Here is a 22,239-nt window from a genome sequence, read left to right on the forward strand (position 1 = left end):
TAAGATATTGTTCCGAGTTTTCATCCGTCACGATGTCTACGATTGAAAAGGATAAAGTTCAACTGGTTGCAAAGTCAAATTAGTCCCTTCTTTCGAACTATTTTGTTGTTCTTTTTTCAACGCAGAGGAATAGCCTTTGATCATGTGGTTACTGATCGATAGCGAAGAAACAAAACCAAAGTGTTGCTTTCGCAACATTTTAGTCGGCGAAGCCGGTCAAAGGTTGCCGCAACACTTCACGTTGCCCGGCCAACGTAGGTCTAGTTTTTATTGCTACTTTAGGCACTCTAGGATTCCTTTCGCCATTGCTAGTTTCTTCAATATCCAATAGAGTATAAGTGTCCATTACTGAAGACTATGCCAAGAATAATATCCTCAATGTTGACCCTCTGAGCTCTTTTCCAGTAGTAAGGTGAATGAAGCCTAAGATCTAACATGTTATGCGTCGTTGACCTTCAAAACCAGTTTATATCGGATTATAAAGGCCCACCTGAACCAAAACAAGTCACGTAAGATTGCGCCATTTCACATGTAAATATTTTTACATCCAATTTTTACAACCAGGAATTCCCTGCTTGCTTGATGTCGATGCCTGAACTCGTAACAAGTCCTATTACGTAATAACCAAATAAATCATGATTTGGCGGGGTCCTGAATGTTTTTTCCTAGCCCTCGTGGGTTTTTTAAAGAATCAGAGAATCTATAATTTAAGGTTTGCTTCTTGACTAGTGGATCCTGAAGGTTTTCCCCCTACACTTCTAGGTCTTTTCTAACAACCAAAGAAACTATTACGTAACGTGTACTCTTGCATCTTGACTAGCAACCCTATTATGCAACAATCAGGTGCACTATACCGTTACTAATGCGCTATAGTATTGTGTAAGACCCAGGTAAGCGTAATGACGTCTTGAGGAGATTGTAGCTTCAATAGTATAGCCCCTAGGGATGTCGTCAAAAGAAGAGGACCGTCGCTACTTGCGCTGCCTATGATCTATGGATGCAATTGAAATGGCTATTTCAGGATTTCTATCAGATGCATTTCGGGAAAATTTGACGTGTCGAAAGTAGCTGCCCTCCGATTACTTTGACTTTTAAAAAGAACGCTAGAACTTCTGGTTACCAATCAAATGATCCTCCTCGAAGGTTTATTCGGCCACCTTTTCAATAAAAATCTTATGTGACCCCAGGGTCACATAAGATAACTTACAAACCTTGCCCTGAGGGATGTGGCGGAGTGTCATCCTAAATGATATAATTTACGGATCTTTCAATTGCGCTGAAGAAAATGGCAATCGTAAAATTTTTCTTGAATGTGTTTGGGAAATTGTAGGCTTGGGGGTCTGGTAGCCCTCCAATCACTTTCGACTTAGTAAAAAGGACACTAGCCCTTTTGATTTCTAATCGAATGAGCCCCTTACAGATTTTCTACAACTTTTTCTATATGAATTGATCTAAAAAAAAAATCATACTAATAACATATGAATGAAGCATTCTGTACACATTGCCCTTTACTTGGGCAGCTCTATTGCGCTGCCTATGAAACGAACTAAATTTGCTTAAAAGAAAAGAAATTTTTCCTGTTTTCGCATGTTTTCAACTTGTTTTTATGGCACTTGGTATTAACCAAGTGACATATAGCAATCGCAAATTCTGTCGGTCCCGATTTTGCTACTTTAGGCACTTTCAGGTAAGCTAGGACGATGAAATTTGGCAAGCGTATCAGGGACTGGACCAGATTAAATTAGAAATAGTCGTTTTCCCGATTTGACCATCTGGGGGGAGTGGGGGGCCGGTTAATTCGGAAAAAAAAGAAAAAAATGAAGTATTTTTAACTTATGAGTGGGTGATGGGATCTTAATGAAATTTGATGTTTGGAATTAAATTGTGTCTCAGAGCTCCTATTTCAAATCCTGACCGGATCTGATGACATTGGGGGGAGTTTGAGGGGGGAAACCTAAAATCTTGGAAAACACTTAGAGTGGAGGATCGGGATGAAACTTGATGGGAAAAATAAGCACAAGTCCCAGATACATGATTGACATAATTGGAACGAATCCGCTCTCTTTGGGGTAGTTGGGGGGGGGGGGTAATTCTGAAAAATTAGAAAAAATGAGGTATTTTTATTTACGAACGGGCGATCGGATCTCAATGAAATTTGATGTTTAGAAGGATATCGTGTCTTAGAGCTCTTATTTTAAATCTCGACCGGATCTGGTGACATTGGGGGGGGGGGGGAGGGGGAAACCTAGAACTTGTAAAACACTTTCAGTGGAGGGATCACGATGAAACTTGGTGGGAAAGATAAACACAAGTCCTAGATACATGATTGACATAAATGTAACGGATCCGCTCTCTTTGGGGTAGTTGGGGGGGGGGGGGGTATTTCTGAAAAATTAGAAAAAATGAGGTATTTTTAACTTACGTGCGGGTGATCGGATCTCAATGAAAATTGGTATTTAGAAGGATATCGTGGCTCAGAGCTCTTATTTTAAACCCGACCGGATCTGGTGACATTGGGGGGAAGTTGGGAGGGGGAAACCTAAAACTTGGAAAACACTTAGAGTGGAGGGATCGGGATGAAACTTGGTGGGAAAAATAAGCACAAGTCCTAGATACATGATTGACATAACTGGAACGGTTATGCTCTCTTTGGGGTAGTTGGGGGAGGGGTTAATTCTGAAAAATTAGAAAATATGAGGTATTTTTAACTTACGAACGGGTGATCGGATCTCAATGAAATTTGATATTTAGAAGGATATCGTGTCTCAAAGCTCTTATTTTAAATCCTGACTGGATCTGGTGACATTGGGGGAAGTTTGGGGTGGGGGAACCTAAAATCATGGAAAACGCTTAGATTGGAGGGATCGGGATGAAACTTGGTGGGAAAAATAAGCAGAAGTCTTACATGCGTGATTTACATAATTGGAACGGATCCGCTCTATTGGGGGGGGGGGGTTAATTCTGCAAAATAAGAAAAAATGACGTATTTTTAACTTACGAAAGGAGTGATCGGATCTTCATGAAACTTCATATTTAGAAGGACCTCGTAACTCAGATCTCTTATTTTAAATCTCAACCGGATCAAGCGTAATTGGGGGGGCAGTTGGGGGGGACCGGAAATCTTAGAAAATACTTAAAGCGGTGAGATCAGGATGAAACTGGATGGGAAGAATAGAAACCTGTCTAAGATACGTGACTGACATAACCGGACCGGATCTGCGGATTCGCTCTCTTTGGGGAGTTGGGGGGAGGGGTTCAGTGATTTGGCGAGTTTGTTGCTTCTGGACGTGCCAGGACGATGAAAATTGGTAGGCGTGTCAGGGAGCTGCACAATTTGACTTGATAAAGTCGTTTTCCTAGATTCGACCATCTGGGGGGCTAAAGGGAGAGGAAAAATTAGACAAAATTAGGTATTTATAACTTACGAGTGGGTGATCGGATCTTAATGAATTTTGATATTTAGAAGGACATCGTGACTCAGAGCTCTTATTTTAAATCCTGACCGGCATTAAGCCTTTTATTTTCCTTTTTAAATTAATCTATTGATTCATAGAATTTTGTTAGAGCTCATACCATATGATCTCTTGGCTCTTAGCTCTTCTCGCTTCGTCACAAGTGCCATGTGAGCTCTTAGCTCTTGTTTAATCTAAAATTAAATTCAAAGTGAATTTTAAAAATATAGCTATTAGACGCATAAAGCTGAACTTAGCCATTGTATGACGGTTAAATTCTTAAATTGAAACATTAAAGCCATAGGAGTGTGCTGTAAAACAGCATAGTCGTAGGAGTGTATAACAAAAAACTCCCTATGGAATGTAGTGTTGAGGTTTCCTGATGTGCCTCACGCCTATGTCGTAGTAATATCTGAAATATTAGCTTAGGAATTATGTACATATAAGAAGCTACTGTTTTAGAAGCCCTCCAGATACTGAATGTTGTTGATTTATTTTTGTTTGCTCTTAGGGTGAAGAATATGGTGACCCACGTCTGGATGACATGATATATCATATTGGCAATGGCCTATTGTATCCCATTTTTTCAATTTTGGATAAAGAACAACACATCGCTTGTAACATTTGTAATATATTTGTCTCTGGAATAACTCCCCTGTACGCGCATCTCTATGGAACAAAACATCGCAAAGCCTTATTGGGAGGGTCTAAAGTTGAATCCAATTTGAAGGGTAAGTATAATACAAGTACAAGTAACTTCTTAAACCATGCTTATTTTCTATTACAACTGAAACGAAACATATTAATAGCAGGTAATTTTTGTTTTAAATAAAACAGTGAAAGACCAAGATAAAACTTTAATGCAAAAATAATAATAAAATTTGAAATATTTTAGCTTCATATCTGAATATCTTTTTCAGTGGAACAACAGGCAAATAAAAAAAGGACTAGCCTGAATAAACCATATAAAGAAAAACCAGAAATACTATACAAAAAAAAGAAGAAAACAAAATCGGAGGGAGAAAAAACCAGAGCACAAGGAAGAACGTAATACTGCCTGATATCTGCCATATCCATATTGCAACGTCTCAGTTTTCTTCCGATAAAGAGTTCCATCAAGAGAAAACAATCTTTTATTTAGACAGTATTATGTATAGTTAAGGAACTGTTCGTCCGCGGTTGGAGTTGGAGGAAGTCATAAAGAAAGATTTAAAGGAAAGGGGAAGTTCCTGAGAGGGTGCAAAGAGAGAGGCTTTGAATAGATTGGGATAGAGGAGGAGTACGCGTAGCTGTGTTGGCCTCAGGCGGCTTGGTGATGCGGTGAGTTGTTAGCAGTAGTAGTAGTAAGTAACTATTATGTTTTAAAAAATTAATAAACGTTTTGGATTGGTAATCTAGCGCAAGCTCGTTGACTTCTTCCAAAACTTCCCCTTTTAACTTCAAGCCTGTATGAGACTCATTATACAAAACTGGATGTTCTTTACTATTAATACAGATGAAACTTACAAAATCCATATTTGTAGTTTAGTTCTTAAATATAACGAGGATTTAGTCCATGTCTAAAGTGTATTTTGATTTAATATTCTAGTCACTTTGGGCTAGAGTTCATTTATAACTACAACATGGTAGGTGGTCTGTTCTTTGCTATATTCTTGGTTTTGTTTTACTGTATTCTTTGTGTGTTATTTAATATTTTCTCTGTTTGTTCTTCGCTATACTCTAGGTTTGCTCTCTACTATATCCTTGGTTTGTTCTTTACTATATTCTTGGTACTATTGGCTAGAGTTCGTTGTTTACTGCGATTTTTGTTATATCATCTTGCTTAATATGATTTATTTTATTTCTTCAGTTAATATCGGCTATAGTCCGTTCATTATTATAAAAATGATAAACAGGATAAAGCCTATGGCTTTTTCTTAATTGGAATACTAGGAGACAACCTGGCTAAAAACATACGATTATGACGTCATTGATCAACCTTGTACATGGAAAATATAGTTTTTCGTAAAAAAATTATTATATTTACAAATAATTTTAATTACAAAAATTTTTAACCGCATCGATTTTCTTTAAAATAACCCATTAAACAACTCTCTAAGATGTTCCAGTGCCAAGCTATTTGAGGAGAAAAAGAAAGAAAAAAAAGATGCCCTATATGCAGAATATCGTAGTCCAAACAACTTATCTTGTTTTTCAAGCCAATATATTTCCCTTGTTGTTCGAGCCAAGGGATGGTAAGTTTCCTATATATGGGTTTCAGACAAGGTGGCTCTAATAGTGACCCTTTTGTTTTGATAAGACACTCTTTTCAGAAGTTATCGGCTGTTACATCCTTTTGGTATTGCACGTGGTCATCTCTTAATAGGTTGCTAGCTACCACTGCAACCCGGAAAAATATATATATATTTGTATTTTTTGTTTTGTTTTTTAACTATTATAAGTTGGATATAATGGATATTCCCTTTATCTCTATTTACTATAATTCGTAATTGAATTAGTAATTCATGTAATTACCATTAGTAATCATTAGTAATTACCTCATGAGTAATTTTTCTATGATTTATATAAAACTTTGTGATTGCTCAACGGAATTATCGATTCTTTTTGTTTTGTCAAACATCATATAGTGCAAAAAATCAACTGGTGAATTGGAAGTTTGTACCTTAATGTGTAATAAACAACCAGAAACTTTTGATTTAGCAGTTGAATGTTATGCTCAGGGTCTGTCAATTATCATATGAAATTCAAGCTACCATATGAAACAGTATGAACTTCACCGGTGCAGAATTATGATATTACTTAGACTTCCGCTGAAAGATTGGTCTAAACTTGCATAAAAAATAAGAGAATTTTCTGTTTTAATATGTTTTGAAAAAAAACTTTTTCGGTGTGTTAATATAAGTACTTTTTATGGAAAGTGATTCCTATGCTTTCATATACATATTTGTGAAAATACTAGCTGTTGGGGTGGTGCTTCGCGCCCCCCAAGCCCCCCCGCGTGCGTAAGTCGTTACGCGCCATATTAGTTACGCGCCATTGTAGTTGTGTCCCTGTGTCCCACCTGTGAATATAGATAGATTTATATATGTGTTTCAAACTACATAAAAATTGCGAATATACAACATTCTTGGCTTTCCCATTGTCTGTGCATATACAAAGCCGTATGTATTAATAATGACGTCATATGCAAACGCTCTTTTTACAAACAAACAAACATGCATACACACAACTCGTTTTTATATAGATAGATAGATAGATAGATACAATACAAATTAACTGCGTAAAACTTGCGAATATACAACATTCTTCGCTGTCCAATTGTCGCTGCAAATAAATAGATTGTCAGGTTTACCGACCCTCGAACATGCAACGTACAATTGTCCATGGGAAAAACAATCAGTATTAAGATCTATACCACATTTTTCTAATGATTGACCTTGAGCTTTGTTAATGGTGATTGCAAATGCTAATCGAATTGGGAATTGCAATCTTTTAAATTGAAAAGGCAGATCCGTTGGAATCATGGGAATGCGAGGAATAAGAACAGCCTCACCCTCAAAAGGCCCTGTCAAGATTGTGGCCTCTATTAGGTTTTCCATTTTTTTTTTTTTACGGCAAGTCGCGTGCCATTGCAAAGCTTTGGTGGGTTGATATTTCTTAAAAGTATTATTGGTACGCCTATTTTTAGTTGTAGCACGTGTGGTGGAAACCCTGAAAGATCTATGGAATTTAAAAATTCAGATGGATAATTAACCGCTTCATTTGGTTCCAAAACTGTGTCGACTGACTTGTAAAGGACTGCCTGGTCTCGAATCTTGGTCAAAACAATATTGTTGATTTCGTGGACGTCTATATTTTTGGGTGCGAGAATCGCTCTTTCACTTAGCCATTTATTATTTTATAATTTTTTAGAATATTCGGAAATACTTTTTCAATCAATTCATTTTTGGACGTCACTAAATTACAGAAATCAGCAGGTAGTTGTATACGTCCTGAAATTGAGGCTACTGGGAGCTTTCCGTTTCCAATTGCCAGCAATTGATCTGAAAATGTTTGACCAGAGTCATCGTTTCGCAATCGGACACGCATATTTGTAGTTAATTTTAATATTTTTACGTGTGCCCATAAATTAGAATTTTTCAGGCAAGCATTCATTTCGTCTGCAGGAGTTGATCTAGGTATTATAGGTAATGTTTGCCTGAAATCTCCCGCAAGCAATATTAATGTGCTGCCAAAGGGTTTCGACTTCCCTCTCAAATCTTTCAAGCATTGATCCAGAGCCTCGAGCGATTTTTTGTTTGCCATTGTGCACTCATCCCAAATAATAAGTTTGCATTGCTGCAATACTTTACCCATCCCAGATGATTTGGAAATATTGCACGTGGGAGTTTCTGTAGAATGCAAATTCAGAGGCAATTTCAAAGCGGAATGAGCAGTTCTTCCACCAGGCAGCAATGTTGCGGCTATTCCGGACGACGCAACTGCCAACGCTATATCATTTTTTGATCGAATTGATGCCAGAATCAGTTTTATCACAAACGTTTTACCAGTACCTCCTGGCGCATCCAAAAAGAAAATTTCTCCAACGTTGTTATCGACACAATGCATTATCGTATCATAAATGTCTTTTTGTTCCGACGTTAACTTGGAAATGTTATTTTGTACATACGACAATAGATCACTCGTACTGTAACTTTGTTCACGATCCAATTCTACACATGTCAAAACAGCAGCGATACGGTTAGGTGAAGGCATTCCCAAATCCTGAAGAGGTTTGTTTGCCATACGTACGCACAAATCTTCTATAATAACTAAAGTGTAGTTATAAATTTCTGATGTAAAATCAAAAGTCATATCTGACGTCTCTAATTGTTTTCGATGGAGTATATCTTCGGACATTTTTGACTTATATTTTTCCCATAACTCTGTAGGAGCTGATGGAGAGCAAGTTGTTAAAATGATGCCAGACAATGCACGAATTTGACTTGGGGTTGACGTTTCGCACGCGTCATTGATGCAGTTATCCCAGTGTTGGTCATTCTCCAATAAATTCAGAGCTTGGCATGCACTACGGTAAGTTTCATGTATAGTACCGTTTACAGTTCTCAAATACTCAAAGGATGTCGGACCGGGTACATTCACCAAAAGCAGGCGTAGAAAGAAGCATTCATGTTGATTGGGGTGAATTCATGTTGATTGGAGTCTTCCTATCGTGGTATCTTTGAAGATGGTAGGTTGGCCGTCGACTGACTTACCCTGTTTTCGACGTTCAAATACTTTATTTTTAGTATTCCACGTGTAATACGAAGGCACTTCAGTATACAGCAGTTTTTTTGCAAAAGAATCATTTTTGCAAAGCGAAAAAAAAGCTGTTAATGTTGTATCCGCAGGATTCAGGGCTCTTTGTTGCACGTTGGTTTCCGTGAAATAAACACGTTGACCATTCTGTAAATGTACCGCTAAGTGAACAACAGCTGGACTACGTCCATGTATCGGAAATGAAAGAATTCGCCAAACAGCTTCATTACTGCTTATGTATCTTCCAGCCTGATATTGTACGATTTCGTCGAAATCTTTGATTTCGGGCTGCAAGCCAAAAACTGCCATGTCACTGCCTTTGTTGACGTATTTACATATATATTTGATTCCCTTTACGGAGTTACAGTATTCAACGTTTATGTGTGCATTAAATGTTTTTGATAATAATGGGGAATATGGAACAACCCATTGGTTATCTACTTCGATGGTGGTACCGTTACGCTTCTTTATTATTGCTGTTTTACCGCCATCTTCAGTAGATCTTCTATATTGTGGGTAACCATCATTGCCAGTAATTGTGTTTGATACTAAAATTCGAGGATATTGCTTTGTGCACCTTCCTTTGGCCATGCATGGTGAATTTTCGTTCAGTGCACCGCAAGGTCCATGTATCATATTTTTTACAATAATATCATGTAACCCCTTATCGACATTTTTATCAGGTATTTCAGCGGAAATCACATCATCAATTTCGTTCGAAGTAATTTTTTTATGTAGCCAGATTAGTATATGTGCGTGTGGCAAACCTCGTTTTTGCCATTCCACTGAGTACATCCAGCATCACACTGACCCAAACACTTCAAGTTTTACTATGTAGTTTATCAGTGATTTCAACTTTTGCCGGAAGACACGGGCCGTAATGTCATGCCTATGAACCGCCGATTGTCCTTGAAGTAAAAGCTGCAGTATCTCGTTCCAAGATTGATTACATGTAAATGTAATAAATAAATCTGGACGACCATAGAGACGAACATACGCAATAGCATCTTGAGCATATTCATGCATATGACGGGGACTGCCAGCATATGACGAAGGTAAAATTGTTAATCTTCCAACGTTTGTGGTATTACCGTCATTTATAACTGCATCTCGCAAATGAATGTATTGTTCAGAGCGGAGCTTGGTCTGATTCAGGCTGATATATAGCAAACGTTCTGATTCAATTTTAGCATACATATCAACGACAAATTCACGGCATTTTAAAATATAATTTTCTTCATCCTGCCGAATCATTAGTCTATAGGAATAATAATGCATTGCACTGCATTTCTTATTCATTTCTTTGTTAGTGGCTGGATTCATCAATTTAATATTAAAGTGATAGCCTTCGGCTCCATCCCAAAAAATGATAGGATATTGTAGGGCATCGTAGCATCGATGAGTTTCAGCAATTCTTAACAACTGAGCGTTTCGCTTATGAAGAATAATATCTCGAGGTAAAAACTGATCACCGACCATAACGATTGCCACTTCGTCGATAGTTGGAGCATTGTATCTACGCACATGTTGGCCAGGAGGCGTTTTGTCAGCGGAAATAACAATTTTATGCGTATCAGTAGGCATCAACTCGATGGCTGTCTTGAACAGACGCACTAAATTATTATTTTCGTGGAAAAGATGTTGCAATTGGGAAACGATTGTCCTTTCAACGTTGGGAGAAATTTCGCAACGTGCATTCAATTCAGAATTTCTATCACTGTTGAAGTACAATTGTAAAAATTTATGATTCTCGCCTGAGAATGGTAGAAGGGACCCTGCTCTATGATAAATTTGCCCTTTTACTTTGAAAGTAGACATAAATTGATCTGGATTTTCGATTTGGGCTCCAAACGACGTCATTTGGAAACATGAGTTGTATTTTCTGATTTTTGACAAAAAACGCTTAGATTCTGACGTAGTTCCAGTAAGAAAGTCCTCAATGGCTCTGGTGGTGCAGCCAATAGAGGAAGTTTAACTTTTCCTTAGGCGCAACACATTCCCATTGTTTCACCATTGAATTTCAAGGCCTTGCAATAGGGACAAATTTTAGACATTGTCCCGATTTGAACACATCTACTCAAGCTGTAATCATCGACTGGGCTGTACCTGAATGCCAGGCGATAACTTTCAGGTTGCTCTGATTCCTCGGCACGCTTTCTTTTCTTACTTTCTCTATCAGCAGCAAGCCTGAATTTCTTGCTGTTCTTGTGATTCCTCAGCACGCTTTCTTTTCTTACTTTCTCTATCAGCAGCAAGCTTGATTTCTTGCTGTTCTTGTGATTCCTCGGCACGCCTTCTTTTTTCACTTTCTCTTTTAGCAGCAAGTCTGCTTTCGCGTTGCTCTGGTAGTTCCTCGGCACGCTTTCTGTTCTTTCTTTCTCTATCAGCCTCAAGCCTGTTTCCTTGCTGTTCTTTTGATTCCTCGGCACGCTTTCTGTTCTTTCTTTCTCTATCAGCCTCAAGCCTGTTTCCTTGCTGTTTTTTTTATTCCTCGGCACGCTTTCTTTTCTGACTTTCTCTATCAGCAGCAAGTTTTTTGGCATAGACTCTTTGAGCATCTTCATCGGCTTTTGCCATTGTAAGTTCATCAGTCATTTTAAACTTAAACATTAATAGATTTCTACGTGAACATATATGTCTTAAATATCTTTAATAACGTCACCGTCATAGCAAAAATGACGACAACTAACTTCATGATTAAATATCTTTAATGACGTCACCGTCATAGCAAAAATGACGACAACTAACTTCATGACGTCAGTCGACACAGAAACATGACGTCACCTGACAGACAGACACACAGACAGACAACTTATTTTTATATATATACTAGCTGTTGGGGTGGCGCTTCGCGCTACCCCAACACCTAGTTGGTGGGGCGCTTCGCGCCCCCCCTCCAAGCCCCCCCGCGCGCGTAAGTCGTTACGCGCCATATTAGTTATGCGCCATTGTAGTTGTGTCCCTGTGTCCCACCTGTGAATATAGATAGATTTATATATGTGTTTCAAACTACGTAAAAATTGCGAATAAACAACATTCTTGGCTTTCCCATTGTCTGTGCATATACAAAGCCGTATGTACTAATAATGACGTCATATGCAAACGCTCTTTTTACAAACAAACAAACATGCATCCACACAACTCGTTTTTATATAGATAGATAGATAGATAGATAACAATACAAATTAACTGCGTAAAACTTGCGAATATACAACATTCTTCGCTGTCCAATTGTCGCTGCATATAAATACATTGTCAGGTTTACCGACCCTCGAACATGCAACGTACAATTGTCCATGGGAAAAACAATCAGTATTAAGATCTATACCACATTTTTCTAATGATTGACCTTGAGCTTTGTTAATGGTGATTGCAAATACTAATCGAATTGGGAATTGCAATGTTTTAAATTGAAAAAGCAGATCCGTTGGAATCATGGGAATGCGAGGAATAAGAACAGCCTCACCCTCAAAAGGCCCTGTCAAGATTGTGGCCTCTATTAGGTTTTCCATTGTTTTTTTTTACGGCAAGTCGCGTGCCATTGCAAAGCTTTGGTTGGTTGATATTTCTTAAAAGTATTATTGGTACGCCTATTTTTAGTTGTAGCACGTGTGGTGGAAACCCTGAAGGATCTATGGAATTTAAAAATTCAGATGGATAATTAACCGCTTCATTTGGTTCCAAAACTGTGTCGACTGACTTGTAAAGGACTGCCTGGTCTCGAATCTTGGTCAAAACAATATTGTTGATTTCGTGGACGTCTATATTTTTGGGTGCGAGAATCGCTCTTTCACTTAGCTATTTATTATTTTTATAATTTTTTAGAATATTCGGAAATACTTTTTCAATCAATTCATTTTTGGACGTCACTAAATTACAGAAATCAGCAGGTAGTTGTATACGTCCTGAAATTGAGTCTACTGTTTGACCAGAGTCATCGTTTTGCAATCGGACACGCATATTTGTAGTTAATTTTAATATTTTTACGTGTGCCCATAAATTAGAATTTTTTAGGCAAGCATTCATTTCGTCTGCAGGAGTTAAACTACGTAAAAATTGCGAATATACAACATTCTTGGCTTTCCCATTGTCTCTGCATATACAAAGCCGTATGTACTAATAATGACATCATATGCAAACGCTCTTTTTACAAACAAACAAACATGCATACACACAACTCGTTTTTATATAGATAGATATATAGATAGATACAATACAAATTAACTGCGTAAAACTTGCGAATATACAACTTTCTTCGCTGTCCAATTGTCGCTGCATATAAATAGATTGTCAGGTTTACCGACCCTCGAACATGCAACGTACAATTGTCCATGGGAAAAACAATCAGTATTAAGATCTATACCACATTTTTCTAATGATTGACCTTGAGCTTTGCTAATGGTGATTGCAAATGCTAATCGAATTGGGAATTGCAATCTTTTAAATTGAAAAGGCAGATCCGTTGGAATCATGGGAATGCGAGGAATAAGAACAGCCTCACCCTCAAAAGGCCCTGTCAAGATTGTGGCCTCTATTAGGTTTTTAATTGTTTTTTTTTACGGCAAGTCGAGTGCCATTGCAAAGCTTTGGTGGGTTTATATTTCTTAAAAGTATTATTGGTACGCCTATTTTTAGTTGTAGCACGTGTGGTGGAAACCCTGAAAGATCTATGGAATTTAATAATTCAGATGGATAATTAACCGCTTCATTTGGTTCCAAAACTGTGTCGACTGACTTGTAAAGGACTGCCTGGTCTCGAATCTTGGTCAAAACAATATTGTTGATTTCGTGGACGTCTATATTTTTGGGTGCGAGAATCGCTCTTTCACTTAGCCATTTATTATTTTTATAATTTTTTAGAATATTCGGAAATACTTTTTCAATCAATTCATTTTTGGACGTCACTAAATTACAGAAATCAGCAGGTAGTTGTATACGTCCTGAAATTGAGTCTACTGGGAGCTTTCCGTTTCCAATTGTCAGCAATTGATCTGAAAATGTTTGACCAGAGTCATCGTTTTGCAATCGGACACGCATATTTGTAGTTAATTTTAATATTTTTACGTGTGCCCATAAATTAGAATTTTTCAGGCAAGCATTCATTCGTCTTCAATGGCTCTGGTGGTGCAGCCAATAGAGGAAGTTTAACTTTTCCTGAGGCGCAACACATTCCCATTGTTTCACCATTGAATTTCAAGGCCTTGCAATAGGGACAAATTTTAGACATTGTCCCGATTTGAACACTTTTACAATGTAGTTTATCAGTGATTTCAACTTTTGCCGGAAGACACGGGCCGTAATGTCATGCCTATGAACCGCCGATTGTCCTTGAAGTAAAAGCTGCAGTATCTCGTCCCAAGATTGATTACATGTAAATGTAATAAATAAATCTGGACGACCATAGAGACGAACATACGCAATAGCATCTTGAGCATATTCATGCATATGACGGGGACTGCCAGCATATGACGAAGGTAAAATTGTTTATCTTCCAACGTTTGTGGTATTACCGTCATTTATAACTGCATCTCGCAAATGAATGTATTGTTCAGAGCGGAGCTTGGTCTGATTCAGGCGGATATATAGCAAAAAATCTGATTCAATTTTAGCATACATATCAACGACGAATTGGTGAAACAATTCACGGCATTTTAAAATATAATTTTCTTCATCCTGCCGAATCATTAGTCTATAGGAATAATAATGCATTGCACTGCATTTCTTATTCATTTCTTTTTTAGTGGCTGGATTCATCAATTTAATATTAAAGTGATAGCCGTCGGCTCCATCCCAAAAAATGATAGGATATTGTAGGGCATCGTAGCATCGATGAGTTTCAGCAATTCTTAACAACTGAGCGTTTCGCTTATGAAGAATAATATCTCGAGGTAAAAACTGATCACCGACCATAACGATTGCCACTTCGTCGATAGTTGGAGCATTGTATCTACGCACATGTTGGCCAGGAGGCGTTTTGTCAGCGGAAATAACAATTTTATGCGTATCAGTAGGCATCAAATCGATGGCTGTTTTGAACAGACGCACTAAATTATTATTTTCGTGGAAAAGATGTTGCAATTGGGAAACGATTGTCCTTTCAACGTTGGGAGAAATTTCGCAACGTGCATTCAATTCAGAATTTCTATCACTGATGAAGTACAATTGTAAAAATTTATGATTCTCGCCTGAGAATGGTAGAAGGGACCCTGCTCTATGATAAATTTGCCCTTTTACTTTGAAAGTAGACATAAATTGATCTGGATTTTCGATTTGGGCTCCAAACGACGTCATTTGGAAACATGAGTTGTATTTTCTGATTTTTGACAAAAAACGCTTATATTCTGACGTAGTTCCAGTAAGGAAAGTCTTCAATGGCTCTGGTGGTGCAGCCAATAGAGGAAGTTTAACTTTTCCTGAGGCGCAACACATTCCCATTGTTTCACCATTGAATTTCAAGGCCTTGCAATAGGGACAAATTTTAGACATTGTCCCGATTTGAACACATCTACTCAAGCTATAATCATCGACTGGGTTGTACCTGAATGCCAGGCGATAACTTTCAGGTTGCTCTGATTCCTCGGCACGCTTTCTTTTCTTATTTTCTCTATCAGCAGCAAGCCTGATTTCTTGCTGTTCTTGTGATTCCTCGGCACGCTTTCTTTTCTTACTTTCTCTATCAGCAGCAAGCCTGATTTCTTGCTGTTCTTGTAATTCCTCGGCACGCCTTCTTTTTTCACTTTCTCTTTTAGCAGCAAGTCTGCTTCCGCGTTGCTCTGGTAGTTCCTCGGCACGCTTTCTGTTCTTTCTTTCTCTATCAGCCTCAAGCCTGTTTCCTTGCTGTTCTTTTGATTCCTCGGCACGCTTTCTGTTCTTTCTTTCTCTATCAGCCTCAAGCCTGTTTCCTTGCTGTTCTTTTGATTCCTCGGCACGCCTTCTTTTTTCACTTTCTCTTTTAGCAGCAAGTCTGCTTTCGCGTTGCTCTGGTAGTTCCTCGGCACGCTTTCTTTTCTGACTTTCTCTATCAGCAGCAAGTTTTTTGGCATAGACTCTTTGAGCATCTTCATCGGCTTTTGTCATGGTAAGTTCATCAGTCATTGTAAACTTAAACATTAATAGATTTCTACGTGAACATATGTCTTAAATATCTTGAATGACGTCACCGTCAAAGCAAAAATGACGACAACTAATTTCATGACGTCAGTCAACACAGAAACATGACGTCACCTGATCCACAGACAGACACACAGACAGACAACTTATTTTTATATATAGACTAGCTGTTGGGGTGGCGCTTCGCGCCACCCCAACACCTAGTTGGTGGGGTGCTTCGCGCCCCCCCAAGCCCCCCCGCGCGCGTAACTCGTTACGTGCCATATTAGTTACGCGCCATTGTAGTTGTGTCCCTGTGTCCCACCTGTGAATAGAGATAGATATAAATATATGTTTTTAACTACGTAAAACATGCGAATATACAACATTCTTCGCTGTCCCAATGTCTGTGCATATAAATAGATTGTCAGGTTTACTGACTCTTGAACATGCAACATATAATTGTCCATGGGAAAAACAATCCGTATTCAGATCTATACCTCATTATTCTAATGATGTGTCCCTGTGTCCAGGTCGTCATTTATATTCCCTGTGTCCCGGTCGTCATTTGTGTCCCGGTGTCCCAGTTTGTAATTTCTCTTTGAGTGTCCCGGTCTTCATTTATATTCCCTGTGTCCCGGTCGTCATTTGTGTCCCGTCGTCTATATATCCGGCCTGTGCCCCCGGCGTCCCTGTTGTAGTTGTGTCCCTGTGTAGTTGTGTCGTCATTTATATTCCCTGTGTCCCGGTCGTGATTTGTGTCCGGGTGTCCCAGTCTGTAATTTCTCTTTGAGGTTCCCGGTCGTCACTTATATTCCCTCTGTCTCGGTCGTCATTTGTGTCCCGGTCTGTAATTTCTCTTTGAGTGTTTTTTCTTTTTAGTTTTTTTTTAGTTTTTTACCTTTTTTCTTTTTTCAGTTTTCTTTTTCTTCTTTATTTTTCAGCGTCACTATGAAGTACATATCGACGAACCTTTGTTTTTTTAACGTAAATCTGGTAGGCATTGATGACCTTATCCAAGTCAAAATCCCAAACCCAATCATCATCGCTATCATTTTCAGTTTTGATATGTTTTGACTCTCGCTGTCCAGGTGGATTTTCATCTAACTGCGCGGTTTTGCATTCTTTAGCCGCAAGCCTGTTTTCTTGCTGTTCTTGTGATTCCCCGGCACGCTTTCTTTTCTTACTTTCTCTATCAGCTGCAAGCCTGTTTTCTTGCTGTTCTTGTGATTCCTCGGAACGCTTTCTTTTCTTACTTTCTCTATCAGCAGCAAGTTTTTTGGCATAAACTCTTTGATCAGCTTCCTCGGCTGTTGTCATTGTAGGTTCTTCAGTCATTTTACAATTAAACATTTTTCCGTGAACAAATGTCTTAAATACCGTTAATGACGCCATCGTCATAATAAAAATGACGACAACTAACTTCATGACGTCAGTCGACACAGAAACATGACGTCACCTGATCCACAGACAGACAACTTATTTTTATATATGTAGATAGATAGATTTTAAGTACAATACAAAATAAGTATCAAAAATGCACTTCTGCTGAGAGGTGAATCTGAATCTCAGATTCTCTGCTATCGAATGATAGCAAAATACTGGAAACTGAAAGTGGCATGACGGTCTGATAAACTGTTTGAACAAAATGAAATCTTTCGTCAAAACTTATAACTACTGCTAAAAAAAACTCACTGCAGCACCCTGCAGCCACTTGAGGCCAATACAGCTATGCATGCTCCTCCTCGACTAATTTTTCAAATTCCCCCTCTTTACATGCTCCCAAAAAGTTTTAGTTTCTCTTTAATCCTTCATTCCGACCCTCTCCCTCCCTATTCGGGAACTATCTGCTTTTTGTATAGACTATTGTATTTTTGTATAAATCAATTTAGTCTATACAGTCATTGAGCTGAAATTTAGGGAGGGGGCTTGCTGGGCTTGATTTGGATTCAAACGAAGAAATAGCTTTGCTGATGCACTTGCTTTAGTAGCAAACACACTTGTTGACGCAAAATGAGTAAGGGAGAGCTTGGCTATTGTTGGTCATAATTTTATACGTCCATTTGATTCGCTTATACAATCTGTAATGCAGTGAACCCATATATCATTTGTACACTCGCGAATACGTCTTCATGGTCAATTCATTAATTCATCCTTCATTCATCCAACTGAAACTACCGCCCATTAAATATATCAAACAAATACAAAGTAGAAACAATAGGGAAAATCTTTTCAAAACAGTGGAAATCAGTTCTGTGAATATTTTGGCCCTATGTCCAAGGGCTGTCTTCAGCACAATACGAGAACTAGAGAGAAAATATGTATATATAAATAAACTTACATTAAATTGTGAGAATTAAAATTAAATAATGTTATTTAAAAACTTTTTTAAAAACAGCCCTATTGTTTCTTTCCCTATGGTTTCTACTTTGTATTTGTTTGTTATGGAAAGGCAGTGTGGTCTTCGTCGCTATAAATATATCCCTCTCATTTCCTCAGAGGAAGCTTGTACCTGTCTTAAAAGGTGCTGGACAAGGTGGAGTTTCTGCCTGATTTCTTCAACAACCATCTCCTGTAGGCTCATGACCAATGCCCTTCCTCCCTGATATTGAATCTACAAATATGCCTCTATTGCGTTACGCAAATGGCATGTTGAATCCTTGTCATACGCTGCAGTAGGTCAGTAAAATTTCACTGAAAATCTTTAAGATAAATTCTTCAAGGTTAGGCTTCGGTTTAACTCGAAGAATTCCAAAATTGTTCTCTTCAGTTAAGAGTGCTTAATTTCCCGTTAATAGAACTCAGAAGCTCAGCTGTGCAACTAACCGGCAACCTAGTATATTTAGCCCCCCTACAACACACAAGGTCCTTTGTAATTGACCATTTTAACAGTCAGATTTTGGGATCTTGCGTCTCTATTATCATAACCTAATTATGTTTTAACCGTCACCTAATAGCCAGCCTTTATTGCGGAGTAGTCCGTATATTTTATATGTTTCACTATTTCGAAAAATCCTCACAAATTCAGATCCAATCAAAAATCCGTCTGTTTTTTTTTTCCTTTTCGAAAAATGTTTAATACGTTTACCAACTTGGCACAGAAACGTGTTATTAGATCAAATTACAATTCTAGTGACCTTTAACTAGCTTTCTCTCAGGTTGTTGTAAAACACAGCAAAAAAGTAGCTGAACATGATTTAGGCCAACTTCTAGTGTAGTGATTTAAATATTGTGTTACTGTCGCACACAGCTGTCATGATTGTGCTACTGTGTTAACAGTAACACTTGTGTCTTGTGTTACTGTCAACACAACTCTTGTGTTACTGTCATAATTTTGTCTATTGAAGCTAGTGTTAACATTCTACTATTTTTGGGGGTTTTGAATATTATTATTTAAAGTGAGGATTCATTACAGTAGTGTATAATACGTCATATAAGTATACTTTTCGTTTACTGTCTCTGTCACGTCAATAACATCTAACACCTTTATAAGTATTTCGAGTTGTGCGTTTTGTGGGGCTTTTCAAATTTTTCTATTTTATCAATATTCCGTCCTTTGTTGTGTGTACGAGTTGTCAATATATAAATTAATCATACTTCTAATCTTGTAGTACTGGATTCTAACCCAGAATGAGGTTTTACGACTAGAGATTCTTGTGGAAAATCAATATTATATGACTTGACACGTCCAGGATAAAATTCAATGAAAAAAGGAGGCGTGATCTTTTCTCTTGTTCAGTTAAGATGCTGCCAAGATTTAACAAGTGCAAGAGAATAGCTAAATTACTCACTTGCGCTACATGGAATTGTCTATACCAAGCTGATTTCTTCATCTATTGAACCTGTGTTTATCATCCAATAGAAACATTGCTTACTTTTGAGGAGGTTGTAAGCGTTAACTTTCTAGTTGGAAATAAGATAGGCAAGTAAACTATCATTTTTTGTAAAAAAGTTATTCTTAATATATTTTTCTTTTGTCAGCCCGTCTTGATGAAGAATACGAGTTCCCTAGTCGTTATCAGGCTGAAGGAAAACCAAGGTCATCACGCTACAGAAAAGAAAGCTGCAGAGTTGACTGTAAGTTGCAATAATCGTTACTATTAATTAATTAATGAGTGCCCAATTTTTTAGATTTTCTTAAAATTTGATTGACTGGCGAGTTTTTATCGAAAGTGTATTTATTCAAAAAGCTGGCATTATATAAAAAAAAGTTCCAGATGCTTTTGGGGAAGTTGGTCCTAAGTTTGGACATATCCATTCATACTTACCTGTCCAAGGCCGCATCCAGGGGTGTTGAGTCCGCCCCCCTCCCCTGAAATGTTTGTCCGACTTGTAAAAATGTAACAAAAATGCATATAAATAAACTTTGATGCGTTTTTAAAGTTTTTTTTTCTTTTACATCCCTCCCCCCACTTTCTCTTCAAATTCAGTTCAGAATATTTTAGATCAGATTACTTCTGCATGATTAACTGCACAGGTAAGTGAATTAATGAATTTGTGAGTGTATTTGAAATTAGGGAAAAAATTTCTACAGTTGAAGCCGCTTTTTCAAAAATTCTAGGAGTAACAAAATACTCTTACCCTTTAGAAAATTTCCCTCCTTTGAAACATATACAATATATTATACTGCAAGTGACTTACCTGTTCCAGTTAGAATACGAGCTGTAGGAACTGTCAAGCTAACAAAAGGGCTCACCAAAAGCGCAAAATGCCTATTTTATGGATGTCTTCTGTGAGGGGGGGGGGGGATTTTTGGGGGGAATGTGTAGTAACGTTTGTAAATACCGTTGTATTTACAGATATTAAATCCCCTCCCTATATAAAAAACACCTTGGAAACTACCCCCCGGAAGATACTCCCTGAGAAAATTCCCTCCATGGAAAATTTTCGGCGGGGAGGGGGCGATTTTTGGAAGGAGATATATTCGTAGTGAAATGCCTAGCACCATTATTATGTATTTACGAATGTTAAATCAAACCCCATTGCGATTCTCTTAATTCCGAGTTGTTATTTCAGAAATTTTCTGTGTAAAAAACCCTTGGCTTTTTGCCAATAGCAGATCTAGACCTTGGAAGGAGAAGGGGGGGGGGGGTAAGTCTGACATTTAATTTATTTTGTTTCATATTTTTCCACACCTATGGTACATCTTCTGTCCCAGATTATGAGACCTAAAACCGCCACTGTTTTTCTGCCTTGTTGATAAAGTTGATATAAGAAGAAGGAAACTAAGAACGAGTGAATAGGTAATTAGAAGGTTGTAGTTAGACATATAAGATTATAAGATTATAAGAACTGAACCTAGCGCCTCCTTCTTTATAAAAGTACTATACAAGTAAGCTAGTGTAGCTTATTTTGGCTCAAAAAAAAACTTGTAGTTAGTGAACAGATAGAAGTGACTAATAGTGAATCTAAAAGTTGAGTCTACCACATACCTTGCGTCTTCATGCATAAGGTTTTATTGAAGTAGCAATTACCTAAGCGACTTGAATCTTGCTTCTATGATTAATAGACATTTAGACAAGAAAGATGCAGGTCGTTCAACTGACAGAAAATTTTACTTAAGGCTACTTTCTTTCCCTATGCATGCTTTAATATCCCTTGTCCTTGTTTGGTATGCACTCATAAATGCTGATTAAGTACTATCATTGCAATTCGGATTTCGAATTTTTTGAAAACTTGGTTCGTTAGGGTGTAAATTAGTAAGTCGAAGCTTTAATTTGGCTTATGGATAATAAACTGCCCTGTATTTTATTGCTACTAAAGTTAGGATTTGACGGTGAACAAGACTTGCTGGACTAATTTAATCACAGTTCTAAATATAGTAACTGCTCCGTATTTAACTTTTTCATTTTATGAGTGAGGGTTGAGTCCTTGCTGTTGTTGCTGTTGAGTAGCGCTCTTTGTCTGTTTTGATGAGTAAATGATCAAAAAGGAATTTTTAAAGGAATTATTCTCGAATAAAAAAGAGGGGAACGGGTATAGGGGAGGTTTTAAACCTCATTCATCTCTTCCCCAGTCAGTTTACGACGTCTCCAAGTCCATTGGTCATCTTACTTCAGCCTAATAGCAGCATTGTTTGCTTCATCTTTTGTCTGTTTGTTTTTTCTGGAGATACTAATGCATAATTTCCATGCGATTCCTGGCTTTATGGCAGCTCAGATTAAGCCCTTTGCCTCATAATGCCAAACAGAGATCTAAAGCCCTGTGCCACCATGTTGTTCCTGTGTGTTGTGGTTGTTTTTCTTGTTTGGATTATTTTTGAAACGCTCGCTTAATATCATCATTAAAATCAAATTCCGGGCCTGATCGTGGGTTACCCCAACTGTGATTGAACTCCGTGACCAGTATTACTAAGCAGGGATAAATACAATTATACCAAGACAGTACAAAACTTTTTATT

At 37.8% G+C, this 22,239-nt stretch overlaps 1 protein-coding gene across 8 annotated transcripts in view; it reads left to right on the top strand.

The window, feature by feature from the left end:
* LOC136027113 (uncharacterized) overlaps positions 1-22,239 on the top strand; it is an 84,200-nt gene that overhangs the window by 46,008 nt on the left and 15,953 nt on the right. For all 8 annotated transcript variants that reach the window (XM_065704059.1, XM_065704060.1, XM_065704063.1 and 5 more), the window contains 2 exons: positions 3,964-4,183; positions 19,821-19,916. In XM_065704059.1, coding sequence (XP_065560131.1) covers positions 3,964-4,183; positions 19,821-19,916 — 316 coding nt within the window. The remainder of the gene's footprint in view (positions 1-3,963; positions 4,184-19,820; positions 19,917-22,239) is intronic.

Source organism: Artemia franciscana, chromosome 5 (genome assembly GCF_032884065.1).
Source record: "Artemia franciscana chromosome 5, ASM3288406v1, whole genome shotgun sequence".
In the NCBI taxonomy this organism is placed as follows: domain Eukaryota; kingdom Metazoa; phylum Arthropoda; class Branchiopoda; order Anostraca; family Artemiidae; genus Artemia; species Artemia franciscana.